General features: G+C 42.5%; 1 protein-coding gene across 11 annotated transcripts in view; it reads right to left on the bottom strand.

Annotated features, from left to right (window-relative positions):
- Nucleotides 1-16,682, bottom strand: part of ptprt (protein tyrosine phosphatase receptor type T) — a 275,177-nt gene that overhangs the window by 27,969 nt on the left and 230,526 nt on the right. For 7 of the 11 annotated variants that reach the window (XM_029431023.1, XM_029431025.1, XM_029431024.1 and 4 more), the window contains 4 exons: nucleotides 5,987-6,072; nucleotides 4,287-4,323; nucleotides 3,730-3,827; nucleotides 1,837-1,953 (listed from right to left, as the gene is read on the bottom strand). In XM_029431023.1, the coding sequence (XP_029286883.1) occupies nucleotides 1,837-1,953; nucleotides 3,730-3,827; nucleotides 4,287-4,323; nucleotides 5,987-6,072 (338 nt within the window). The remainder of the gene's footprint in view (nucleotides 1-1,836; nucleotides 1,954-3,729; nucleotides 3,828-4,286; nucleotides 4,324-5,986; nucleotides 6,073-16,682) is intronic. The other 4 variants (XM_029431026.1, XM_029431027.1, XM_029431033.1 and 1 more) reach the window with 1 other exon arrangement.

Below are 16,682 nucleotides of genomic sequence, written 5' to 3'. Positions count from 1 at the left end.
AAGTGGCAGCTCCTAAATTTCCTCTCGGGAGAGGCAAAAATGGCCATCTAAAAAAAAACAGAGTTGAGAACAGAGAGGGGCAGGAGGCTCTGTAATATCAGGGCAAGACTCTGGCTCGATTTTAGGTTTTACAAACATACCGGGGATCTCGACACTTTTAAAGAACGTTGGTGTTTTAAAAATATTATCTGCACTGTGAATAATGAATGTTTACACTTTACACAGGTTTTTATTGGATAATTTTTATATATTTATAGAATTGTTATTTATAAATATATATTTGTTTGATATGATAATATGATTTTTCGTTACACTTTATTAGTAAACTGTTTGTTTTAAGAATATGTAAATAAAGTGTTTTTGAAAAATCAAAAAAAAAAAATCTCTGTCTCTGTCTCTCTCTCTCTCATTTACTCAGATTTTTTCTCTCTCTCTCTCTCTCTCTCTCTGTCTCTCTCTCTCTGTCTCTGTCTCTCTCTCATTACCACAGATGTTCTCTCTCTCTCCGAGTCTCACTCTGCCACCCTCAGTTCCTCAATGCTTGGTTAATCTCTTTGGACATGCCATTAATAAAGCTTTTCATTTAGATCCTGTTATTACTCAACGCAATTAAAGCCATATAACTGTGGTGCAGAACCTGTACACTCTCTATGGCCCCCTCTGTATTGCTTTCCTTTGTTCTTCACACTCACTCACTCTCATAGAACCTACTGTAGTTTAAAAATGGAGAATTCTGTATTAGTGAATGTGTGTATCTGGTGTGTGTTTGTACATATTAATGCATACTGCAGAACGACAGGCATTTCAAAGTCAGCTTTCCTTTGAATTTTAGAGCAGTTGCACACACACACACATACACACACACACACACACACACACACACACACACTCAGAGGTGGTATGGATTAATGGCTTGCTAAATGAGCTGACAGTGAGGACTTGAAGACTCGTCTTCATAAGCTGCTTTTGCACGAGTGAAGGGGGAAGGAAATACAGGAGGTATATAAAGAGAGAGAGAGAGAGAGGGAGAGAAAGAGAGAGAGACACACACACACACACACACACACACACACACACACACACACACACACACACACACACAGAAAGCAGGTATGTGCAAGATTTGAGTTGTAGAGTCTGAATTCTTTGTAATAATCAGGCACCATTGTTGATACATTTTAAATAAACAATCATGCAAAGAAGTCTAGTGAAATGAATTAGCCTAACTGAAGCAATACAGAAAGAGAAGTAGAAGTCAAACGGGGAAAAGGAAATAACAAAGCATGTATCAATGTATTTGGATCAGAGCCTTTTTCTCTTATTGTGAAGTGTGTTTCCGCTGCTTTGTGTTTCACAGCATCACAACAATGATGGAACATTCTTCCACTTGCACTCATTTGTTCTCCACTCAAATCCCTCATGCCTCATTAGCAGAGCCCCGATTACACTTTCAAAACCTTCTCTTAAACAGCGAGAAACAAACAAGTGAGAAACAAACAAGTAACACGTCTCGTTCGCAATAAATCTCCAGCCACACATTGGCTGTAATGGTAATCCAGGGTTTAGTTTAGGAAAGCAATCGAAGCCATGAGGGCGACTGAGCAGCAAGAGAGCGTGACTGGGGGTCTGGTGGGAAGTATTCTGTAAACTAGAGTCACAATATGTTGATATGACATAACGTTAAATACCTTTTTAAATACTATACCAAAGATATCAACAGCTGTATCACTTTGTCAAAGGATCATCTGTATAATCCTGTTTGTACGAGGGATATAGAGCAATGAATGTGAACATGATAGTTGTTTTGGTCATGGTGTTAGACGTTTACTTGTTTACCTTTTGGACGGTGAACGTCCTGATGACGTATTCAGCCAGTGGTTCAGTTTCTATCAGGGTCACCTTGATGTCTCCATAAACCTCCGTCTCATCCGGCCAGTAACGCACACACTTCACCTGCAGAAGACATTTTACATTCACACTCTGTAGTTGTATAAGTTATACACGCAGTGATTATTAGCCAATGAGCATTAACAGAGTGTGCAGTCTGCATAATAAATTGCTACTTTAGCAGACAGTGAGCATGTTGGATCGGTCTAAACGTTCGGTTCACAGCTTCATTATTGTTTTGGCCGACAACTGAAACATCCGTCTGTCCTTCCCAGAATTAAATGATTTCTCTATATTCAGTTGCAGGGGTGGTGCACATAAACTCCCCAGCGAGGAGGTCTTGGTGGATTGGCGATCAGACGACTGTATACTGTTGTCCAGGATCTGCTTCCCCTCTCCGGCACACTGATTCCTCAAACGTAGTGTAAATGACAGACATGGGTTCCATAATCAGCAGAGGGGGATTAGAGACTCCCCAGCTCCATTTCTCCTGGAGAACTCAGATTATTTGGGCCATATGAGTAACCAGGTTTCTAATCAGCTTTTTGGAAGTACAGCAGGACCGACGCAGCATCTTCTACCACTAATACCGTTTTTAAAAGACTAAGCCACGGTTCCAGGAAAGGTCGGGGAAACTAAATGTGATTACAGACCTGCTGCACGTATACGCAGATTAATATTTACCAGGTTAGTACAGAGCATAAAAGAAAACGTTTCTAAGATTAACTGTGTAACCTGGTTTCTCCAACTAACATGATTATGTAAATGCATGTAGCTCAAAGCAAGTTGCCTAAACTTAACTGTTACTTTACATCATATATTGCAGGGGGGGGGAACCTTGTTCCTATCACGGGCCATTTCATTTTTTACAACATCCTTCGAGGGCTGTACGAATTATTGAACTCATAACCTCTGCACATCTTTTTAAGACTCAGCCCATTCATTTCACTTTGCTTTTCTAATGTGCAAAAAAGCTTTCTGTTTTATCAGAAATCAGAAATCCTTTATTAGTCCCACAACGGGGAAAAACATGAAGTAAACAGGCAGTACACAATAATTAAATAGTAGAGAGATGCTTGTTGGGCCAAAACACAAACACAGTCGTCCTTTCAGCTCGTGCAGTTCGGCAAGTCTCGTGCTGTAATGACGGTCGATATTATTTTTAATCACCACGCGTCCGCACAAACTAGGCACACTGGCCTTTTACTTCCACAAAGAAATAATCGTTTGTCCATTTCTCCTGGAACATTCCGCATCCAGCTTTCTCTGTTTTACACTCGCCACGCTGCGTTCACTGACGTCAACGACCGTCTCGTTTAATATTGAAGTTTGACATGACGTGACCACGTGATGACACGGTCCGCTTGTGTTGTGTTCAAGGACCCTGAACTTGGCCAGGAAAAACAGTTTTCGGGGGGGGTTTTCTAGTGGATTGTTTTGCGTGTGATTATGAATGACCTCGAGGGCCGGATCAAATGGTCTTGCGGGCCGTATACGGCCCGGAGGCCGGAGGTTCCCCACCCCTGGTATATTGGTTCAGTTTGGAATGTGCTAACAGACAATGTTTAAGTATAAGGACTTATTATTTAGCTCTCTCCATAATTGTGAAACCCTCCCATGTTTCTAACCTCTAACATGTATACTAGAATTTATAAACCGTGTTTACTTTGCAGCGATCAAAAGTCTTTGGTAAATTTGGCTTAATATATAATTATATTTTTGATTGATTTGTTTGATACTGAAAGGACCGTAAATGTAATTATGATTCTACGAAGTACAATACAACTTGAAACCTTAAATTATAATATAATTATATTTATAATAATAATGTGATGAACTCACCCTGCCGACCTCCACCAGGTTGGTAACCATGACGATAGAGGCCGAGTTTTCCTGCCAGACCATCCTCCAGAAGTCCCTCACTGTCTCCTGCATGGGCCCTGACACACACACACACACACACACACATTAGATTTACACGCATACTGATGCACACAAACACATGCACAGAGGTGTGTGTACTGTATGTATAAACACGCATTCATTCTAACGTCACGTACAAATACGTCAGCACTGATAGGACAGACTTACTTACACGAACACATAAAACATACAAACATGGACACGAAGGCACACGTGCACACACACAGACGTGCACACACACACACACAGACGTGCACACACACACACTATCAATCCCAGATAGTGGTTCCTGGGTTTGAGGTAATGGGGTCTTAAATTTGTCAGGAGGATGTTATACTGCAGTTTAGATTTAGGAGGTTGTGGTAATAGCCTCCCATCCTGATAGGACGACATTTACCAGGTGGCTGCTACACACATATGCACACACACACACACACACACACACACACACACATGCATCACGTCAGTTTAATTACCTTGTGTGGCGATGTAATGTCTGGGTCTGTGGTATCCCTGTGAGACAGAAAAGAAAGTGAAGCATAAAAAAACATCCCTCCATACTTTCGTCATCTCCATCTTTTTTCTTCCAAAGATTATTTATTTTTCCCTCCAAATCGTCCTAATTTCTCTACTTTTAGTCACTTTGCCTCTTTACTCCTCTCGTCTTTGTTTTGTTCTCCTTCCCGTCTTTCACCTCTTCCCATTATGTGTCTTCCCAGATGGCTAAAGTATTAAAATTGCAACTCAAGTCAACATTGTCAATCTCTTCTCCCCCATATCCTCATCCCTTCATCATTACATCACTTCCTACTCTGTAGCATTCTACTTCTTTCAGTTCTACATTTGGTTTGTTGGTCTTCCATCATTTCTTCCACTTTTGACATTCCTCCCTTATTCTCCTGTGGAAGTGATTCTTCTCAAACCTCCCTCACTCCGTTTCCTTCTTACTCCGCCTCTCAATCAATGTCTGCTTCCCTTTCTATCTTGCTTCCCTTCCTCCCATCCACCTGAAAGTGTCTCTCCTTCTTCAGTTTCCTTTTTTAATTTGTCCCGTCTCCAGACTCTCCACTCCTCTGAGGAGTATAAGTCAAGGTCGTTTTCCAAATAAACATCAAATTAAATATTAGAGGGGATCTTAATTTTCCCTGCACGGGAGAGAAGAGGAGCGACGACTCTCCAACTACTGATTATCCCCCTCTCGTCCCCGCACAGCCCTCCTCCCCCCAACACCTCCCTGTGAGACTGATAACCTTGTTGAGATGAAAACATTTATCACTTTCATATTGTCATTAAGACCACGCTATAAATACGGCGTTGTCTTCACCGAGGGGACGTATTGTTTCGCTAAAACATTTTCAATGAGCCCTCTTTCTTTTTTCTTAAGAAATAAATTGTGTCTGTGGAGACCGATTGAAAATAAGCATTATGCTCCAAATTCATTAAGACTATTATTAGCAGTCAGCTGTGAGCAAGAGATTAAATTGATAAGTGAAGCACAACGTCCGGAGGGCAAAGAGGGACGGGTGTGTGGAAGGAAAGGAGGACGAGAGGACGAGAGGGAAGGTGAGGGACGGACGGGATAGAAGAAGAAGGGATGAGCCAATGAGACAACGTGTATTAAAGGAGGGGAGCAAGTCAAGGACTGATGATTCTACCAGCGTCCATGTTTAGTTCAGTTTTAGAAATGGGTGGGGTCCATTCATTGTGGTAACCTCAGCCAATGTGTGTGTGTGTGTGTGTGTGTGTGTGTGTGTGTGTGTGTGTGTGTGTGTGTGTGTGTGTGTGTGTGTACATCATAGATATTGGCTTCTACTCTGTTTGATTATACATTTAAAAGATTGAAGACTTTTTATAGGGAGTTACTTTCATGCTTGTAGTTTCGCATTTTTGCACAAATCAGTCTGTTGAAAGGATTTTTTAGTTATTGTATCTGTTTATATCTCTGATAACAATACTTACTTACTGCATGTGAGTATGTGTGTGTGTTTGTATGTCCATCTTTGTAAAGACCAGTTAGAGTGTGTCCCCCGTCAGAGGGCTATTGGAGGTTTAAGACTTGGTGCTAGAGTTAATATTAGTTAGGTTTAGGTTGGATTACAATACAGTTATAGTTCTTGCTTCTCTAGTGCATCACAAGTATTGAAATACAAATGTGTGTGTGTGTTTAATAACTCACGTCAATATAATTGGCGTTGATGTAGTCAGAATGGGGGTCTCCGTCCAGCAGCTGCAGTCGGACTCTGGTGTGATCGTCTGTGGGGTCAGATAGCACACAAGTACAACAGGCCTAAAGTTACATTTACCCACAGATCGGAGCAGCTGACCGGAAGGGGAAGCGAGTAACGATCCAGACCCAACGTGAGCTGTGTGACGACAATGATCAGTGTTTACATTCACAGAACCAATCAACCTGTAGTGGCGAACATTATGACGTATGAGCGCACACAGCATGTCACTTTGACACTAGAGTCTCCGCCTCCTCCCAACAGCCATTTGCTTAACTCATAAACACAACCTTTCCTTAACAAGTATTTATTTATATACATTATTATTTAAGCTAAACCAAAGCATAACTATAGAAATCAAAAGACTTTCAGAGAGAGAATACATGCTCAGTTTTGGTTCCATTCAGCCACTTGATTTTGAATATCTTTTTCACTTCAGCTCATTTCACATGCGTTCCCTTCAGATGAGCTGAACGGGCTCGTAATAAACATTTTGTACCGCAATCCCCAAAGCTGATTTATAACAAATGGTATTTGAATAAGTCATTACGAGCTGCCTCTCTCTGCAAACTCTAGTTTATTTACTACCAAATAAAACATAACCAATAACCTCTCAACCATGTGACCACCGATAGAAATGCTTCCCTTAAAATACTCTACAACAACGCGTTGCTCTCTAACTTCTCTCTCCGCTGACATTTACTTCCACGAGTCACTTGCAATTTGAAAATCCGATGTACACCCTTTTTCTTGAGTCTTGTTGGATGTGTTAAAGCACTCAGAGCGCCGAGCTCTCGAGATATATTTTAATTCTTTAGTAAAAGAGCGCCCGACTTCAAACAGATTTATAATAATGTCTTTGCAACCAAGCTGAACGACCTGCACGGCCCACAAGCGTGTATATGCTTTCAGCTGTTAGCGAAACATGAAGAGAAGAGAAAGTACAACCAGGACAGGAAAGAAGTGTTTTTAGATGTAATTGTCAAAAGTCCTTTTCAATATTAATGTTGAGTTGCCTTTCATTTACAACTCGGAAAATTATGAAAAACATTTTTAACCTTTTGTTCGCGAGTGAGGGGACGATGGAGCGAGAGATCGGCTGGAGAATCGGAGCAGCGGCGGCGGTACTGCTGTCGCTTTACCGCACCGTTGTGACGAAAAGAGAGCTGAGCCAGAAGGCAAAGCTCTCGATCTACCGGTTGATCTTCGTTCCTCCCCTCACCTGTGGCCATGAAGGGTCATGACCGAAAGAACGAGATCACAGGTACAAGCGGCCGAGATGTGTTTTCTCAGACGGGTGGCGTCTCCCTTAGAGATCGGGTGAGAAGCTCAGCCATCAGGAGAGACTCGGAGTAGAGCCGCTGCTCCTTTACGTTGAAAGGAGCCAGTTGAGGTGGTTCATCTAGTAAGGAGCCACGTGGACACCTCCCTAGGGAGGTGTTCCAGGCACGTCCAGCCCCGGGGAAGACCCAGGACTCGGTGGAGAGATTATATCTCCTCACTGGGAACGCCTCAGGATCCCCCAGTCGGAGCTGGAGGATGTGGCCCGGAGAAGGGAAGATTGGGGTTCCTTACTGGAGCTGCTGCCCCCGCGACCCGACCCCGATGGATGGATGGATGGATGGATTTTTAACCTGTACAAATGAGAGTTTCTTTGTTCTTAAAAAAGGTGGCTTCTGAATCCCTTGCCAGACAGGAAGTGATGTATTTGATGGTTGCAGCCAAATGAGCGACAGAGGATTGTGTAACTCAAAGATCCTGCATATTACCACCTTAAAACAATATATAAGAAATATAGTTATATATGCTCCGAATATCAGATGATATCGACGAGGAATTCCCATGATTCACATGCAGCTCAACGGTGTGAGAAGAACATGTCACCAAAACTAAATCTGCTTTTTTCCCGTTTCCATTTGAAAGTCAATTATTTTGTTCTGTGCTCTAATAGCCGTCCATAGTATTAGGACACGTGTTGGGATGATTATATCTAATGGCAGGCAGTGATTTTGTAAAGTCGTAACGTAGCAACAGCAGGTAATTGCAGATGAAGCGGACATGCTTTACTCTGATTATCTCTATTTTTCGACTCTTTTTCTTTTCTAATGTTGACATACTCCAGTTACTCTTATTTCTGCTCTCTGAGACGTATGTGAGAGGAGACAGGCGATTAGGAGATGATATGAAGAAAAGAAGAAGAGTGAATCAGAGGAGGTGGAGCGGAAACTGGCAAGTAAAAGGTGGAATGAGGAAGAAGAGAGAAGATTGAAGAAAGATGGAAGGGGAAGAGAAACGGGCAACAGAAGTATAAAAAAGGGATCACCTGTGTGTTTCTTTGAAGTCACTGAAATGCTAATGCGTGTGACTTTACTGATTGATGCAATGCTACAGTGGGGAGGAGCGCTTAAAGCAGGGACACAGCTAGCTGGCCAGGGTTAGCCTGCAGTCCAGCTGCACAGAAGACTTCTGCTACATGAATATATAAATGACAGATCGACATTATTGCTCTAACACTTCCAGCTTTCTAAAACTTTCTGATATTCACAAGTTGGTATAACAAAAGCTGGTTATATGCTGAAAAAGGTGCAATATATGCAACAATGCAACTGCCAGTTATACATCTTTTACACTCACCATATAGCGGGATAATTTCTTTCTTTGAATCACAGCTCAATCATATGTCTGAAACAGAAATGCTGCATTGAAATCAGAGCGTTTATGTGAGCAGATCTACTGTGTGGTTGATGACTTGTTTTTCTCTATGTTTAAAGTGGGGGCAATCATTGTGTCAAGTAGGTGTGAAATTTCTTTTGTTTGTGGTGAATGTCTTAGAACAGATGTGTGAATATTCCAATCATGGCTGCCACATACTGAGCCTTCGATGGAGCAAAACACTTTTGAAGTAGCGGAAAAGAAAAAGAGGGTTACGTTGACCCTTTTACCCTGATAATTACTTCACAACCTGTTTGAATATAAAAGATTTCCAAAGAGATGCTGTAGAGAGATGCAGAAAAAGGTAAATGTGGATCCAGTATTAAGATAATGATGATTTTTTTTTATAAAAGTACTATTTCCAAGGTCAAGAATGAACAACTGTCTCCATCGACTGATGAAGACCATGCAATGTGGTTAAAAGCTAGTAACAACAGCAGTTTCAGCCACCGCGATCACATGAAGTGACACATACACACATGCTTCCTTCAATTCCTTTCTGAAAAACTACCCCAGGATAAAAAAATGGTGTGATAGTAAATCACTTACAGGCATATCTACACAGCCTCACTTCTTTATGAACTATAAGAACATAACTTGCTCCACTGGCACTGAATAATATTACTGAACATAAATCCTTAATGCAGGAGAGCTGCATATAATACAGAGCCTTGATTATCATTTCCAGGATCACCTTGAGGAGAATTATTTGTACCGCTTCTATCAGAGTGATTTTCCAGCTCTGGCTGAGAGGCAACAATGATAGCAGCATGACTCCACTCTGCTGGTACAAGATACTGTCATCAGCTATCAGCTCACACACATTCTTACTCACAACGCACATAGACAAACCATCTCTCTCTCTCTCACACACACACGCACACACACACACACACACACACACACACACACACACACACTCCCCACATGTAAAAATAAACACAACAGGGCTAAGTTTGCCAGCTCGTTTTCTTTCTCTTCTCCTCCTCTTTCTCCATCTCATCCACCTCTTCTTCCATTTAATTTCTTCCTCCCTTTCCCATCTGATTCAGTGCACAGACCCCGCCTGCCTCCCCTTCTCCTTAGTTCTTTCCCTGCCTTGTCTTCCTTCATTTACTTTTTTCTCCTCCTCTCTCTTTGCCCCATACTGTCTCGCTCCTTCAGACAGCAGTAATTACACAGTGCTAGTGTCAGAGGACTGTCATAACACGAGAGCCACCGATATGAGGCTGGTGGGAGGGAGGGGCCCTTTCCACTTCTCTCTGCCCAGGGAGGGGAGCTTCTAATTGGGCTAAGATAGCAGGAGGTACTGGCTTGCAAACACTGCAGATCTGGACACAGGCCACAAGTTTGAAGAGGCTGACTGTGTGTGGTGTGTGTGTGTGTGTGTGTGTGTGTGTGTGTGCGTGTGTGTGTGTGTGTGTGTGTGTGTGTGTGTGTGTGTGTTTGTGTGTGTGTGTGTGAATGAGTAGGCAGGCATAAACCTGGCAGCAACCTCCGGCTCTGAAAAGTGTAGCCAATATAGAAGCGCTTTAAACTTGCATTCTCTCTGATCTCCAGCAGGGGGCGACTCCACTGATTGTCAGATTGTTTAGAAGTCTACGAGGAAATGTTCCCACTCCTCACTTGATTTATTACCTCAGTAAACATGTTCTTAAAGAGTGTATGGTCTTCAAGTCTTCTTCAATGCAGCATGATGTTCATTTAGTAAATTACGATCCTATATATAGTACAATAGAAGATAAAGCAGAGTATGCTTTAGGGCGGGGCTACTTTGTGATTGACAGGTCGCTACCACGGTGTTGTCTGGTTTAGGTACTCTCCGTGTTTTTCGCTCTTAGAACTTTAAACCCTTTCACTGTGAGTTTTCAGTTCACAAAATGTTGTCGCCTAAAAATTCCACCCTCTCGTGTCACTTCTGGTTCCAAAAAACCAAGATGGCGACTGCCAAATTGCTAAACTTGGTGCTTCAAAACCATAGTCCACAAAGCATTGGGGGATGTCACAGTGACTACGTCCACTTCTTGTAAACAGTCAATGGCGTAAACCAATCACAACCTCAAGTACACACACAGGTTTGTAACACTTAAACCTCGTTTTGCAAAGCTATCACACTAAAACCAATATTATACAAACTCCTAACTCTGTATATATTTGGCTGTCTGATCCCCAGTAGCCAGATCTAGATCAGTATACTTGAAATCATGTTCAACCCTGTCTACGAGATCTATATCTAGATCTGGATATAGATTCATAGAGCTGATATGTGCACTCAGGCTCATGTTGGCGTCTGCAGTACTGGAGTAACAACAAAGTCATCAGAAGCTGTGGTGTTCAAGGGCGAAGGGTTACGAACCCATTACTCATTAATGAGCTCCTCTCTTCTGCTGAGTATCCCTCTCCTCATAACCCTGCAACCCCCCCTCACCCTCCCCTCTCTTCTCTCTGCTTTTAGTTGGTTCCAATTTCTCTCTCTGTGTCTCGTCTTTTTCCCATTCTCTTCTCTCCCTAGTCTTGTCATTACCCCAGCAGCCACAGTAAAAGTTTTGTTGGGGAGAACTTGTTAACTTGAGAGGTCCAGAAAAGGCCAAACAAAATAGTCTTGTGTGTTTTTATCTTGGAGAGATTTGCAGGGGCAGCCGAATGCAGCAGAGAGCTGTAATTTAGAGACATCAGATCAGATCGTGTGTACTGAGAGCCGCTGCACACAAATAAAATGAGAAGGAGCCCCCGGTGCCTAATGCCTGCTATCGTACCACAACAGCAAACACGAGCCGCTTGGTCGTTCAGATCAAAGGTCACGAGGAGGTTTTATATCAACAAAAATAAGACCTACATAATATACTGAAATATCTTAATTGGAGCAGGAGATAATCTATGGAGTCATTACGCTCAAGCTCCATGAATGTAGTGCCCTTTCATTGCTTTATAAGAACAGAGTCTCGCCCAGATTGTTCTCGCTTGATGAACCAAAAAGACATTTAAAAAGTACTTAGGTTATATAACGCTGAAATTCTCCACTGAAAACAGTACTGATGAAATTCTCCAACCCCGCACGGCCCGACTCAGATCATATTTGGACATTTAAATGATCTACGATCTTAACTATGTATGAGAGACCAGCAGGGCTTTATACTTTTCCTGCTTCGGCTTTCTCAACTTTAGAGTTGGAAATGTTACTTTTATTCCTACAAGGGGACATTTTCCTTTCACTATATATCATGTCTGAGTGTCTTCTTCCCCTAAATAAGATCTGTGTTGCTTATTTGATACAATGTCGAGTGAAAGTCAAACATATTAATATACTAAACAGCAGTACGACGAAGCCTCTGTGGCTCGGGAGCAGAACTTGGCAGCTGAAAGGTGACGTAACTGAAACTCTTGTGGCTTTGGTTTTTGTTTTCAAGAGCGCTGAACAACGTAATTGCTGGGTCATTGATATTGAACAAAAACCTTATCAACCTCCTGCAGATATATTATGGTCACTTGAGATATGAGGCAGTTAAAAGCTCTACTTACTGTCTCTTTTATGTTCCATTGTCTTTCCAGCTGCCTGCAAAGAGCAAGAAAGAGTAACAGAGCTTGCTGTTGAAGAGGGAAGAATGTAATGCTTCAATATGCCCATTAGCTTTTATTTTACAACGCTGGCGAGAGACGACATAACACAGTATGATACAGTGGCACTAACGCAGATAAGATGCATGATGGGATATGTCTGCTGCTAAAATACTGTATTACACACCGTCTTTATAAATAATATCCACGCTTCTTTTGATTCTTCTTTTATTTCCTGCGATAACGACGGAGGTTAAGCATCGTTGGCATTCAGCGGTCTAGAATATGAAGCACGAAGTCGCTGCTTTCATTGCTTGTCATTGTTTAAAAAGGCAAACTCACTTCATAAAGCACAAGTAGTTACACTCACATGTACAGAAGCATAAGGAACAATGGTTACAAACACAACCGAGCACCTTAATATGACAAGTTCCTCGTTAACCGGAAGGAAGTGTTTCAAGAAGGAAAGAAATCGCTCACATTAGCAAATGAAAGTGCTGAACAAGATGTTGTACTCCTCTATCCTCTCCTTCCCTCTCAGCTCCTCTCTTGTCCTCCTCTTCCTGCTCTCCTCGCCTCCTTTTACAGTCGGCACTAAGCAGGGATTGTGTCTGTCACAGATATACTTAATCAGTTAACTCCCTATGGAGCTCAACTCACTCACGGCACACACTCCGCTGTCAGCCCAGCTCAAGGCATTAGGGAATTTAATAGCATGTGTGATTGAGCGTAAGTGTACGAGTGTGTGCGACATAGAGTAGCGTGTAAATGTGTTAAAGTGTATCTTCTTCACTTGCTCCTATGTTATGGGACATCTTTAAGATGTGTGTTTCAAAGGTTTGTGTGTGTGTGCGTCCATTTTATGAAAGTCGTGTTTCAATGTTCAAGTGTCAGCAACTATGTGTGTGTGTGTGTGTGAGTGTGTGTGTGTGTGTGTGTGTGTGTGTGTGTGTGTGTGTGTTGGAGGGTATTATAGTGTGTAATAACCTATTAAGAGCAGAGCTCCCTGCAGCTGATGTGTTAAACAACTCAGAATGATGTCGACTTATGCACACAAACACACTGTCCTCAAGAGGATGTTTCCAGCTGTTTGAAGGCTGCCATGAGTAAAAGAGTTGGAGAGAGAGAGACAGAGAGACAGAGACAGAGAGACAGAGAGAGACAGAGACAGAGAGACAGAGAGACAGAGAGACAGAGAGAGACAGAGAGAGAGAGAGACAGAGAGAGACAGAGAGAGACAGAGACAGAGACAGAGAGAGAGAGAGAGAGAGAGAGAGAGCAGAGAGAGAGAGAGAGAGAGAGAGAGAGAGAGAGAGAGAGAGAGAAGAGAGAGGAGAGAGAGAGAGAGAGGAGCATAGAGAGAGAGAGAGAGAGAGAGAGAGATAGACAGAGAGAGACACACAGAGAGAGAGACAGACAAGAGAGACAAGAGAGCAGAGACAGAGACAGAGACAGAGAGAGAGAGAGAGAGAGACAGACAGAGAGAGACAGAGAGAGGAGAGACAGAGATAGAGACAGAGAGAGAGACAGGAGAAGAGAGAGAGGAGAAGAGAGAGAGAGAGACACACCCAGAGAGATGACAGACAGAGAGGACGAGAGACAGAGAGAGAAGAGAGAGAGAGGACAGAGAGACGAGAGACATAGAGAACAGAGACCCGAGAGAGAGAACAGAAGACAAGAGACAGACAAACATACAGAGACAAAACAGAGAGAGACAGAGGAAGAGAGAGAGGAGAGAGAGAGAGAGAGAAGAGGAGCAACAGGAAGAGAGAGAGAGAGAGAGAAGAGAAGAGAGAGACAAGACAGAGAGACAGAGAGAGATGAGAGAGAGAGAGAGAGAGAGACAAGAGCCAGACAGAGAGAGAGATAGAGAGAAGACAGAGACAGAGAGACAATAGAGACAGAGGAGAGAGAGAGACAAGAGAGACCAACAGCAACTACGAGAGATGAAGTAGAGAGAGCTACCTACTGAGACAGAGAGAGAGAGAAGAGAGAACAGAGACGAGACAGACAAACAGACAGAGACAAGAAGAGACAGAGAGCGCGAGAGATAGAGAGAGAGAGGAAGAGAGAGAGAGAGAGAGAGAGAGCGAGAGACAAGAGACGAGAGTAACTCTAGAGATCTATGGAGAGAGAAGAGAGAGAGAGATACAAGACAGAGAGACAGAGAAGAGAGAGGAGAGAAGAGAGAGGAGTACAGAGAGACCAGACAGAGAGAGAAGAGATATATAAGACATATGACATAGAACACTAGATACATCTCTCTATATAGAGACACGATATAACCTATATATCTATCTAATATCCCTATCATACATTATTTCTATTACCAATACCCCTTTATACTTAATATTCAGTGAGAGTTTCTCTTTATACCGAGTAGACCTACTTCATAGAGTCACAGACACAATCAGTTTTAACAGCAACCAAGCAAATTAATCCAGGAAATAGAAAATAGACATGAAATCAATACATTCTGTTGGAGATCTAGCAGAAGACATGTTTACTCAAGAACAAATTAAAACCATCAAACTCTAGCAAAAACTGATGAGAGTGATGTTTCAATGTTTTCAGATCTCTGCATGTTCACCTACACAGGTATTCCTCCTGAGCTGGTCCATTCAGTTACATGATAAAGTATAGAACAAAAGGAAGATGGAACAAGCGAGTCATTCTTCTGAAACACTTCAGCTCCTAACGAGCTTGTGGTCACCAGAAATACGTCCTGTGAGCTCTTTTTACTGCAAACCATCGTCTCCCGAGAGACACTCTCTCCTCTCGTTAGTGTCCCGGTTCTGATTGTCCGAGGAATGTCCTCCCTTCTAATGGCAGCCGGCCGTTCACAAGCCAGACAGAGAGGGAGAACTTATCTGTAAGTGCATGTAAGTGGTGGTATGATAGCACACAGCGACTCATTAGGTATATGAGAAGGGAATTAGTCAAGCCGAGCTCAGCTTGTTCCTGTGTGTCATCTTTGCAGTTAAAATGCAGAACTCCCAAATGAGGCTGTCACAACAGCAGCCTGATGATCCACTTTAGTTTAGGGGAAGAGAATACGCCCCGACAGAGGTCTTGTCAAACTGGATTGGCGGTTAAAAAGAAAGTTAAAAATCCTTCTTCAGTGTGAATCGTATACATGTCTAGACAGCAGTATGTTTCATTAGTTCTGATTCATTCATCAACAATCAATTATCACACACTGATGATGATCAAAGCTCGTCATTACCAACTATCAGCGAAATCCAATCGACAACCCCCTGAAGTTTTTTCAAAAATGAAATATAATCACTTGTAATCCTCCACTTTCTAATTAAAACTACAATCATTACTTCATCGCCTCCCTCCACCACCTGATGTTTGTTTTTTGGCGATAAACAACAATTGTTAAAAAGTCGGCTTCAAAATTCTGCATGTGTGGTTATTACCGTGTCTTTGTTACCCCCGACCGCTTCTGCAGAAGAACAATGATTAACAGCAATCACCGTCAGCAGTATCAATAATACCACCGCTGGCTTTAGAAATCTGCCTCATTATCAGCATTATCTGTGTGCTGCACTCCTGCAGGGAGCGGCAACACAAACCATTTCATCTTCTGGGCTGGGAAACAGTCTTTCCTTGAGAGTCCTGCTCTGTTTGTCTCCATGTCTTTACAGTAGAGCAGAGGATCACATGAGAGATGTACTCAGTGTGGAAGGTACCAACACATCTTTAATGAGTTCATTACATACATACGTGTGTGTGTTGTTGTTGTGTGGTTATTCCTCATGGTTTGGGTTTTGCCCCTTAGTTCAATGAAGGACATTGTTAATGTGACAGGAGACGATGATGATTTAGAGCAGTGGTTTCAAACTTTCTGCTTTTATATAGCTCACAGCGCTTTACAACACATGTCAGCATTCACACACATTCATACGATTCGAGTCATTCGAGTCAGAGGCTCCATACAAGGTGCACATCAGCTCGTCAGTAGTGATAAACATTCACACACACACACTCACACACACCGTTGGCCATCGGGAGCAATTTGAGATTCAGTATCTTGCCCAAGGACACTTCAACATGCTGACTGCAGGACTGGGGATCGACCCTCCGACCCTCTGACCCACTCCACCTCCTGAGCCACCACCAGCCAAGGAACAGCTGTATTCATGTCCTCTATAACATGTGTAGTCGCTTATTACTCTGTAAATGTGGCCAAATATTACTCATGAAGTATTTATTAACAAAATAATTCAAGAAAATATTATTGATAATAATAAAAAACAACAACAACAGCAACACAATGAAAAATAAGGTAATTAAACTGTACATGCAGCTGACTGTAAGGCACAAGATGCTGGCGCCTCGCTGGGGAGCCTCAGCCTCAGCCGTGTACGAGAC

The sequence above is a fragment of the Cottoperca gobio genome, chromosome 5 (genome assembly GCF_900634415.1).
Source record: "Cottoperca gobio chromosome 5, fCotGob3.1, whole genome shotgun sequence".
Lineage (NCBI taxonomy): Eukaryota > Metazoa > Chordata > Actinopteri > Perciformes > Bovichtidae > Cottoperca > Cottoperca gobio.
The sequence above is the reverse complement of the archived record's forward strand: the minus strand, read 5'-3'. Positions and strand labels throughout refer to the sequence as shown.